Source organism: Cryptomeria japonica, chromosome 10 (genome assembly GCF_030272615.1).
Source record: "Cryptomeria japonica chromosome 10, Sugi_1.0, whole genome shotgun sequence".
In the NCBI taxonomy this organism is placed as follows: Eukaryota; Viridiplantae; Streptophyta; class Pinopsida; order Cupressales; family Cupressaceae; genus Cryptomeria; species Cryptomeria japonica.
This window is the reverse complement of record NC_081414.1, coordinates 4,296,435-4,308,120: the sequence shown is the minus strand read 5'-3', so window position 1 is coordinate 4,308,120 and position 11,686 is coordinate 4,296,435. Positions and strand designations below refer to the sequence as shown.

Genomic DNA, 11,686 nt, shown 5'->3' with positions numbered 1-11,686 from the left:
CCATCCAAAATACCTCCATATCATTCCTATCCATCCATGATTCCCATTCCTTTTGGAAGAAATTTAGATGTCAAGAATAACATCCACAAGTCTAAATATCCACATGCATACAAAGATCTATATGTTCAATCTAAAAGACATGTCAAATCAAAGAAAAATATGATCCAAAAGCAAAAAGAAATATCCAAAAGTCTACAAAAACCCTTTAAGAAAGAAGAAAAATCAAAATCAATGGGGAGGCCCATAAAAACATTACAATCCAAAGAACAATCAAAATTGGCATCTATACTTGTTGTTCCAAAAGCTTCCTTCAACCATCTATCTAAACATCTCCCACTTTCCAAATCTATTCTTCCATCATTTCCTCTATCTATTTTGGGTCCTTATGTCCCAAAATTCAATTTTCCTCCATCACTTAATCACCTCTCAAGTTGTGTACCCATGCTCATCTTGAAGACATTTTTATCTATCCTTGCACAAATCTTCAAACATCATATCTATTATCCAACACCTCTTTTCCATTCTTCCATCCCTTTCATTCAATTCTTTGCATAAATCCGTTATCTGTGAAATAGGCATTTGTGTCATTTTGTCACATGCTCACCCACACTTGATTTTATGTTCAGTCCATTTCCTAGATATTTATTCATGAAACGGTGCAGAACCTGAGGTTGTTCCTCTTTAACATTACCTTTTGGTTAGGATACACACTCAATCCAAAATGGAACCACTTATCGTATCTTGGTACCGACATCTTTTGATTACTATATCTCATACACTTAATCAATTGCTCTTTAGCATTGTGATCTTTTAGTTGAAGACACGGCTAGTGAAAAATCTAAAATCTTGTTTCAGTGCCAATGTAATTATCAAACCCATGTAAGTTCCATCACTTACAAACCAATGCAAGAAAAATAAGAAGAGAAAAAGGCAATATCAAAAGATCAAAAACATGAGCATGAAAAGAAATATCAAGAAAAGAAAAATTTAAAAATTTAAAAAAATGAAATATCAAAATGCTTGTCTATGGGAATATGCGAGTAAATCCATTGGGGATATGGACGTATGGCTGGAAATGGAGAAATATTTGTGATATTACAACGAGAACCTCGTTAGAGATATGGATGCTTGCTGGTAGTGATGCTATATCCAGGATGCTTTTGAAGTCAGGGTAACTCATGTAGCTAGCCATGTTGGATTCTGAAGATTATAATGATTATATGAGCCAGAATGAACTCACTCGCACACACATGGGTAATCAAAGACTAAGTACCTTGATCTGGTTTGGGGATTCTTCTTCCCTTTTGAGTTTGCTTCCTAGTCGCTAGATATGTTCGGTTGAGTTTTCTGGAGGTTCTAAGTGTGGGTTGGGTCTCTATCTTTGAAAAGTTTAGGGACACTTATTTGGGTGGTGCTATATGTTGTGACAATCTTACATATTGCCTTTTTGCAAATGGTGACCTCTATGCTTGGGGGCAAAAGTTCATCCACTATATTCGTCATACCATATCTCCCCTTATCCTTCCTCCAATATCCATTAGCCAATCTAAATTCATCATTATCTATGATTTTGCTTCACAATATCCATACCCTCTAGTCCATACCATCTATCCTATCTATTCATTGCTTCCATCATCCCTCACTATCTATGATATTGTTTCTCCTATCCATGTCCTATCTCTATCCATATCCTCTTTTCCATCCTTGATCTTGACCAAAACTAAGGACAAAACATGATTTTGAAAAGCTCTTGGTGTGCCCCTTCATGTTCCATAATAAGCTACCTCCATCTTTCACCCATTCATCTTCACCTCAAAGTTCATTCATCCATTCATAATATTACTTGTCTTGATAGACATTGAGACAAACAAATACATCTTGCTTCTAATTCTAAAAATTCTAAAAAATCACAAAATGTCCAAAAACTAAAAATTAAAAAAATCGACAAAATCAAATAAAAAATTTAAAATCAAAGCATGACAACATGGACCATCTGGTCAAATGAGATCAACAACGGGAAAACTCTCAAGGTCTACAATCAAACTGATCAACAAGTCTAGTTAATCAATTCATCTATCAACATCAACGTGTCTTATATAGGGAAAGGTACGCTCGAAACCAGACGGATTGGTCTTATATGGGGTACTCACTCTTTGGAACCAGACATTCCTATCAATCATCAAACAATCAAAACAATGACATAGATCAGTGTGACTACAATATTTTGTCCTAGTTAGTCTCGTCTTTATCAATTGATGGAATGACATGTTTCATCTCTCTAAAAATTAAAAAATCAAGAAAAATACAAAAAAATCATAGCAATCAAAAAATGCAATAAATTTAGATGGTGAAAACCTGGTAAATAGGCGTTATCTAAAAGTGAGTTTCACCATCTATGAGATCGCTTTGCGCATCCATCCATCCTATCACATCCATCTATCTTATCTCATCCATCTATCTTATCGCATATATTCATCCTATCACATCCATTGCTTTGAATCATTAGCAAGAAATATGTAGTTTATCAAACAAGTTATTAATCTTTGACATACTTAGTGTAGTCATTGTCTTAGATTTTATTAGAATTAATGATATATGTATTGCATCTCACCATGGTTTGGATCATTTTTTCGCACATCCGTAATAAAGTTTGTTTCCGCTGGGGGCAAAATCCTAAAATCCTTTTGCTAAGGTGATCTTTTAAATCTTTGAAAATCCAAAAACATTCAAAAAATTTAGAAAAACTAAAAACACTTAGGGTATTGAAATAGATGATGAACAACAAGCAACGAAGATCAAGGCATTTGTAATAACTGGATTGTGACATTCTGAACACAAAGATTTAAACCAACAAGTAACAATGGATTATCAATGAACATTCATCAAGATGATTATATCAGTTAATGGCCATGAGAACATATGTATGATACATAAGATTCAATGTTTATATCTTGATTTTCGCTAATCATGTACTCTATGTAATTCGATGATGTCCATGAATAGAGAAGCTATGATGGGGCATGATTATTTTATTTGTTTGTTGTTTGTGGTTTATCTCTTACTAAGGTGTGTACTTGTCTAAGGATATGATTGACAAAATATCATAGAGGACGTTCGGAGTCATGCATGAAAGGGGATAATTCTTGTTTGTTCTGCAAGAAATACTCAGATCAGCTTGATTCATTATATCAAGTTGCTTGTATAAACTTGTTATATCAAAATCCATGTAAGAAGCACTCAAGTTAGCTTGAATCATTATGTCAAGTTTCTTGTATTTTCTTACAACATTTAAAATCTCAATGATGAAATCAAGCACTGTTACAAGAAAGTATGTGAAGAATGGAAGTATCATTTTAGATAGATCATTTAGATTAATTATTAATTGCATTCATTTTATCATTTGCATTATAAGCATTCATCCCATTTCATTTAGGGATCAACGATCATAAATAAAGGTTGAGTATACTTGGACAAACAAAAACAATTTGCATTGATCGTTTTAGGTTCATTATCTTTAAAATCATTAGGTTTGCATATTAATCGTCATCATTCATTTCATTAGTTTGAATTCAATCATAACAAAAAAAAAATCATTTGCATTTCATTCTTTCATTTGTCATTATTAGTTGCATTAAGTTCATCATCATTTTGCATCTAGTAATCATTAAGTCATTATATCCATTAAAGATCGTTTAATTGCATCTTTTTCATCTATCATATCATTATAAGCATCTCATTGCGATCATAACATCACATTTATAAGCATCATAATATCATCTCATTAACATATGCATACATGTCATAATAGGCATCCATCACATGAGTCTCATCAAGCATATCATTTAAGTTATCATTATAACATTTGCATCCATGATTATCAAATCAAAAAAATCAAATGCATTTCATGTAAATCATTTCATCATCACATGCATATACATCAAGGAATATAAATAAACATTCATTTGCATACATGTCATTATAAGCATTATCATCATATAAATCATCATCATATCATATAAAACATCATGAAATATAAAGGAAAGGAAAGATCATCATAACATCATCCATGTAGTCATTGCATATAAGTCATCATCATATAAAGTAGTATGCATAATAAATCATGAATCATCAACATCATATAACGTCCATGCCTGCATATCATCATAAAACAATAAAAATTCCAAGTATACAATGATATCAAAGAAATAATCAATAAAATACAATGTCCCATGATACAAATCAATGTCTCATATCAATATGTCAACTAGGACGAAGAGCACCACTCTTTTCCAGATGTTGTAGGCCTCGTTGATCCTCCTGCTCCCCCCTGGATGAATCAATACATCTAGATCCTCCGACAACATGATATCAACAAAATGTCAGTTCTTGATCCAATCAATTGCTTTGATCAATCAATCAGCTATTCTATCCGCTCACTTGAGATTTCTATCAATCTCTTTGACCACATATTAGTGACGCTCATTCATCATGAGGTTACGCATCTAGTCTATCCAATCTCAAGTTTACATTATTGAAGTTCATCAATCATGAAGTCAATCAAATTCTATCCTATCAGATCATCACAGCTTTGAGTTTATATCATTGACCCTCATCGATCATGGGGTCAATCAAACTCTATCAATCATCAAATCAAGCAGAATATCAAAGTAATCAAAGAGTGGACATTTTCATCAACTAAAGTTGTAGAAATTTCAATCAATTATCATGAGATCAATCGTTCAATCCAAATTTTTTAACAATTTCACAATCAATCTCTCCAGGGGGCACACAATCAAGATTTTTATCTTCATTAGGCACATTATCAAGACTTGATTTAATCTTTCAAACAATGTTGTCTCAACATTATTTTAAAGAGGGGCAAAATGTATACATATAAAATTTGCTATGAGCAATTTATTTAATAATTATTCTTTTATTAAATAGTTATTTTGAAAAGATTAATTTATTTAATTCATTCTTCTATTAATTAATTAAAATATTATATTAATAAATTCATTTAGCCTTTCTTCTAATCAATTAAATATCTAATATTTAATTATTCTTATATCCACTATCCTATAGTCTTCTTAAATTAAATAATTTCTTAAATTATTTAAATCCACCCTCATCTAGACATCACTTCCTCTTTTGCCAACTCATTCAATCATGTGGGTAAAGATATTAATATTTTTAATATTAATATGCATCATTATATTCAACATTCATTTCATTCTCCAAATAATGTGTAGGCACACACATTCATCAACCTCCCTATATTCTCTCCAACCTTCCTACATCTTTGGAAGAAGTTGAGTCCACTTGTCCTCTTATCCCTAAATCTTCTCCAACTATCCTATATTCTCTCAGTCTCCATCCTCAGTCAAGGTGAGATGAATGATACTTACCTTCTCTTTCCACCTTTTCCTCCATCCTATAGGAGTAGGAGGAACATCTTCCACCTTTCTCTCTCAGATCCCAACATCTTTGCCATAGCCATCCAAATTGCAGGATTTGATCATGATCGTTGATCTCTGCCACCTAAGATTATGCACTCAAAAATCTATAAATAGAGGTCTTCTAAGACATTTTAAAAAACTAATAGTCTAATAGTCTAATTAGCTAATCTTATAGTCATTCTAGGAGTCTTTATCTTGCATCCGTGAGTTTGAGTTTGAAGCATATAGCATGTTAGCTTAATATCATTTGCATATCATAGTATCAGTTAACCAAGAACAGTGGAGTTAGGACACAATGAGGTGTAAATCATAGAAGGTATAATCTTGTTTATTTTGTTTATTTCATGTTACTTCATTGGTTGAAGCTAAGTTTCCTGTAGCTTTCATTTATATTTTATGATGGACTAATAAGTTTCAAGATACTTCTTTGGAGTTTAACTTTAGCCTCAACACATAGCAATTCATTGCAAGTTAATCTCAAGTTTTGCTTCTTGATCTCATTTGGTGTTCATTACTAGTTGCATCATTCTCTTTTGTGTGGTTGGTTATTGCTTGGTGGTGAAGCTTGGCTAGCTTCATCTTGGGCATCTAATTTCTTCAACAAGATGACCCATCATAGAGTTAGAAGTCAATCATTTTTTAAAAATATCTATTTCTAATTATTAAATAGCACACATTATTATTTTAAAATAACATATGTGTCTATCCTAAAAAAAAATTGACATAGAATAGAATCACATCTTAAAGCCACACCACCAAAAATAACAATCCGTGTGGTTTCAAAAAAGAAACAACCACATAAAAGGACTAGTTAGTTTTAATCTCTGATTATCTTTAATAGATGACCATTGTTTAAAAATGTAAAATTTTGGATATTTTTATTTAGAATAATTTATCGGTATAATATTATGATGTATTTAGATAATGCTTAACTTTAAAGAAAACACATTTTGAAACAAAACTAGAATTATAATTGAAGCAAACTATTAAATAGAATCGATTGCATGAGTATGTTAACAATTTGAAAACACTTTTAAGTTTAAATGCTTTCAACGTACATTTTTAATAGTAATTTTTTCTATACTTGCTTTAGAAGTTCCTCATTCAAGTATGGTGTGAATTGTATTTAATTATTGTGTTATGTACAATATTAGTATGCAAATAAATATGACATCAATGTTGCATGTCTTATTTTGAAAATAAAATATAGTTTGATAGTATGTATGGGCATTGAATTGTAATTGTTATAAATTCATGTGGTGTTAATTATTAATTTATCGGATCTTGCAAAGAAATTAATCTAACACAATATACATTTTCTAACTATATTTATAAACACCAGAAATTGATCTTCCAAACAATAATCAAATAGTAATTATAGGGTTTGAATTATAATTGTTATTAATTCATATGGTGTGAGTTTAGTTTCTTCACAAAATCATACAAGAGACCAAAGTCTATTCTTTGTTATATGTTAAAAGCTTGAAATAAAATTATGCATATATAGAGAAAAGTGTAGTATTATTCATAATTTACATGTTTTAAGATTTTAATTCAAGGGAATTTCTTTTTCAAACTTGGAGAAAGATTTATTCTATATATATTCTTACATTTTGTGTTGCTTCCCAAAAATCAAATTAATATGTTAACTTGGGTACCATGAATTTTGAAATTAATTATAAATGCACACATTTTGTGATGAACATTAGCTTATAAAATATTTTATGTACTTTACCATACAAAAATAAATATAACACGAATTATTTAGATTACTCTAATAATATTTTTCAAAGCAGAGACAAAGGTGACAAGACTTTCATTTTATTTCTAATTTCAATCATGTATTCTGTACCATCAAAACTTTCTCAAACATCTGCTCCACTCAAATAACATGAACTAACATTGCCAAAAGGTAAACCTAATGCCACAACCTCGTTTGTGAAGTTAGCTCACCATTTTTAACCAAAAAAAAATACCACTGAAATTACCAACATCAATTTGGATCAATTTATTCAGAAGCACTTCCTGTGCACTATGGATGGTCCAGATTCTTCATATTCAGCCTTGGTTATCCACATCTGTCCAAACACGACACGACATTTTTACCTTTAGAATGAATCATAATGATTCTAAAAATGCTTTCAAGAATCTATCTAGATCCTGAGTCTTATTACAAACATATATATAACTAAAGAGTAATAGGGAAATGGCTATCTAACTATTAGGATGCACCATGGCTGGATGCTACATAACTGAAGTTTTGACTTCTCATTGACGAAGATTGCTTCGTAGCTTGTTCATTTTACCATTGCTTCAAATGAATAACAACAGTCCTTATCGAAAAGAAATCAAAACTTCAGCTATATAAAATCTAGCTATTGACACCATATTGTAACCTGATAACTGAATAGCAGTTTGAGAATAATAATACCTGTCGGAAGGTGCTAAGAGAAGCCAGAATTGAACCTCCAATCCAAACACTGTATTTCCTCTCAGGAGGGGCCACCACCTTGACCTTGACTGTACTGGGAGCTAGAGCAGTAACATCCTTGCTCATCCTATCAGCAATGCCTGGGAACATGGTGGATCCTCCACTCAACACGATATTTCCATACAAATCCTTTCTGATGTCCACATCACATTTCATGATGGAATTGAAGGTGGTCTCATGGATGCCAGGGGCTTCAACTCCCACAAGAGAAGGTTGGAATAGAACTTCAGCACACCTGAAACGCTCACCTCCAATGTTGATGACCTGCCCATCAGGTAGCTCATAAGTCTTCTCAGAAGATGAGGAGGATTTGGCAATTTCCATTTCTTGCTCGAAGTCAAGGGCCACATAGCCTAGTTTCTCTTTCATGTCACGTACAATTTCACGTTCAGCAGTAGTAGAGAAGTTGTAACCTCTTTCTGTCAAAATTTTCATGAGTGCATCTGTTAAATCACGCCCTGCCAAATCAAGGCGATAAATTGCATGGGGAAGTGTAAACCCTTCGTAGATTGGCACCACATGTGTCACCCCATCGCCAGAGTCCAATACAATTCCTACCATTCCAATACAAGATAAAGTCAGACTAAATTGTTAAGATAGTTTAGTTTCTATTAAGATTATATAGCACACTAGTGGTAAATATTAACCCCAGCATCTTAAACGATTATCATTCATGATCTGGGTGTTGTAGAGTTATTTGTCGAAGTTGAATCTGAATTAAATATTAATTTAATTTGTTAGTGAAGTTGAATGGTTCTAAATGAGTCTACTGCTAATCAAATTTTGCTAATTGTAAGGTCTTGCCAAGATCAATGTTCAAAACGACTTCGACAGAATGGATAATCCTTAAGCCTTGGCTCTCAACTGAAGAGGTTTCAACCTATGATTCATGCTTCCAAATCGGATAGCAAAGATGCATCTGAGTTTGATATAAAATCTTGATAAAAATTTACTTTTGACATTGAACAAACAATTCCTTGTCAATGGACTCTTTATCTATTTATGAAATTGAATGTTTTTGAATCAGTCTACGAGGGATCAAGTCTTACTGAGTACAAAGCAATTGCACAAAAAGGGATGAGGCTGAGATCACGCTCTGTCAACTTTGGCAGAACGGTGATCCCACGGTCCTTGACTCTTAGCTGAAGATGTTTAGCCTATAACTCATGTGCTCATATCAGATTGCTTAACAAATATAAATTTATATAAAACCCTCAAAATAAAAAACAATTCTCAACCCTTTGTCCATAGCTCGCAGCAGAAGAGGTTTCAACCTATGACTTAAGCAAAGATGCTTCTCAGTTTGATATAAAAGCCTTAAAAAAAAACACACTTTGACATCGAAAATATAATTTCTTGTCAATGAGCTCTTTACTGGTGAAGTTGAACGGTTCTAAATGAGTCCACTAGAAATCAAATCTTGTTGAATACAAGCTCTGACATATGTAGACAAAAGGACAAGGTCAAGATCAACTTCGATGAAATGGATCTCAACCAAGATCAACTTTGATGAAATGGATATCCCCCCGTCAAGATCAACTTTGATGAAATATACTTTGATAAAATAGAGATAGCTGAAAATGTTTAGCCTATCACTCATGCACTCATATCAGATTGCTAAATAAATATAAAAAATTGTTTTAAACCCCTAAAAAAAAAAAAAAACCAATTCCCAACATCTCCCTCTTCTTCCCCACGCACCCATCATAACAGAGCTCCAGAGTTGAAGAAACGAACAGCCATACCTGTAGTTCGTCCACTGGCATAGAGGGACAGCACGGCCTGAATAGCAATATAGGTGGCAGGGGAGGCAAAGGCTTCAAGCATGATCTCCACCATCTTCTCACGGTTGGCCTTGGGATTCAATGGCGGCTCTGTGAGCAGAACAGGATGGTCCTCTGGCGCTATGCGGAGCTCGTTGGTAAAAGTGTGGTGCCAAAGCTTCTCCATGTCGTCCCAATTGGAAACAATGCCGTGTTCCACAGGGTACTTGAGGCTCAGGATTCCCCTCTTGGCCTGCGCCTCGTCGCCCACATAGCAATCCTTCTGCCCCATCCCCACCATTACTCCTCTGTGACGCGCCCGCCCTATTATGCTCGGAAACACCGCCCTTGGAGCATCATCTCCTGCCATTCCAGCCTACACATACCCACACTCAAATAGCTTAAAAAGATTTCACATTTATCTGCAAAACACAATTTTAATGCACGTCACAGTGCCGGACCCATTGTCACACACGACAGCCTGCACTTCATCTCCGTCTTCCATTCTTTAACTGATCACCTGCAAAAAATACACTACTTCATTTCTCTGCTCTTTGAGCTTCAAAAAAACATACTGAATTTATGAGACTTACAGGCAACTGGGTAGGGCAGAGATTGCAATGTTGCAGAGAAGAGCAGCAATTGAAATGATCCCGCACTGTGTGAACAGGCATTGATGAATGGGCTTTTATAGCCATGGAAAGATTACTTGAGTTATTTGTCAGGCGAGGAGCTGTTGCAGAGTTGGAATAAATCTGGTTCTACAAAAGCAAAAGAACAAAAAATGGCACCGAAATTTGTTTGTGGGCAGTGCTTTGTTGAAAATGCATTCTGAGCTCCATTGCTCACAACTGGGAAATCGAAACATTCAGACTAAAATATTACTGCATGAACTTCCAACCAATCGAAAGATTTAAGCACAGGTTTGATTCACGTTACTCAAGAATCTCAACTTTTCTTTTAGCTCTGCTTTTGCCATGATTGTTAAACTTCAATTACTTTCAGATCTTTTATCACGACTCATAAAATTTATAACTAATTCCAAAATTCTGTTCACAGACCTGTGCCACAAGGAAAATCACACCCGCCATTCAATTCCAATCACAATTGCTTTATCTCCTTTTACCAGCATTCGTTATGTATCTTACAATTGATTATCTCAAAAGTAATATTGAGAATAGGAAAGATTAAATAGAAATAGAGATGTGCATTATTTCTTTAAATAAATTCTTCATGATACTAATTTTTTTTTTAATGAATAAAAATAAAGTTTCACAAAAAAATAGGGGATATAGGATAACCTCTCAGGAGTTAAATGGGTAGTGTTTAGATAGTCAAAAAATACATTAAACACAGGTTAAGTTTGGAGAGCAAAAAACAAAAAACAACCTCTAAACGGTTAAAATAATGGCCGAAGGAGGTGGATTTATGTCATCCTTAGGACCCCATACAACAATGGAGTCAAGGATATCATCTGAAAGGGACCACCCTTCTTCAGTAGCACCCTCCTCTTATTCCTTGTCCTAATTCATTCGAGAGGGCAAGATTGCCAAAGTCAAACACGGAAAGCCTTTGGAAGAATCAGGCCATCCATTGTCACCACCAAAAGTCAATCAACTGTTGCCACCACCAAAAATTGGCCACCCACTGGCACCACCATCGGTCGGGTCCACACTCCCCATTTCCCACCCAAAGGCAAAACCCCCGCGTGCTCAAGAGGTGGAGCACCACCTATTGAAAGAACTACCACCACCAAGCTGATGTCAGGAAGCCTGAGACTGCAGGATCTGAGAACAGCGAGAGGAAGAGTTATGTCCACATCAGTGGCCACCAAGCGGAGACCAATCACAGGATGCTGAAGGATCAATAGAGGTATAGGCGGAAGGATCTGGAGGCACTCTGACAACTGTACAAGGGGCATTTCCCTAATGATCTAGAAGGGTTTGAAGGTGGGCCACCTCCAACACAATTTTGTT

General features: G+C 34.2%; 1 protein-coding gene across 2 annotated transcripts; it reads right to left on the bottom strand.

Moving 5' to 3' along the window:
* Positions 1-7,308: 7,308 nt before the first annotated feature.
* Positions 7,309-10,856, bottom strand: LOC131069408 (actin-3-like). 2 transcript variants are annotated; one of them, XM_059213241.1, is made up of 5 exons: positions 10,772-10,856; positions 10,158-10,230; positions 9,693-10,088; positions 7,888-8,501; positions 7,309-7,534 (listed from the first exon to the last, which is right to left on the bottom strand). In XM_059213241.1, exons 2-5 carry the CDS (start codon positions 10,213-10,215, stop codon positions 7,469-7,471), a joined length of 1,134 nt encoding a protein of 377 aa, XP_059069224.1. In that variant the 5' UTR covers positions 10,216-10,230; positions 10,772-10,856; the 3' UTR covers positions 7,309-7,468. The 2 variants fall into 2 exon arrangements, with proteins under 2 accessions (XP_059069224.1, XP_059069223.1); XM_059213240.1 differs by lacking the exon at positions 10,772-10,856 and adding an exon at positions 10,304-10,763.
* Positions 10,857-11,686: the final 830 nt, after the last annotated feature.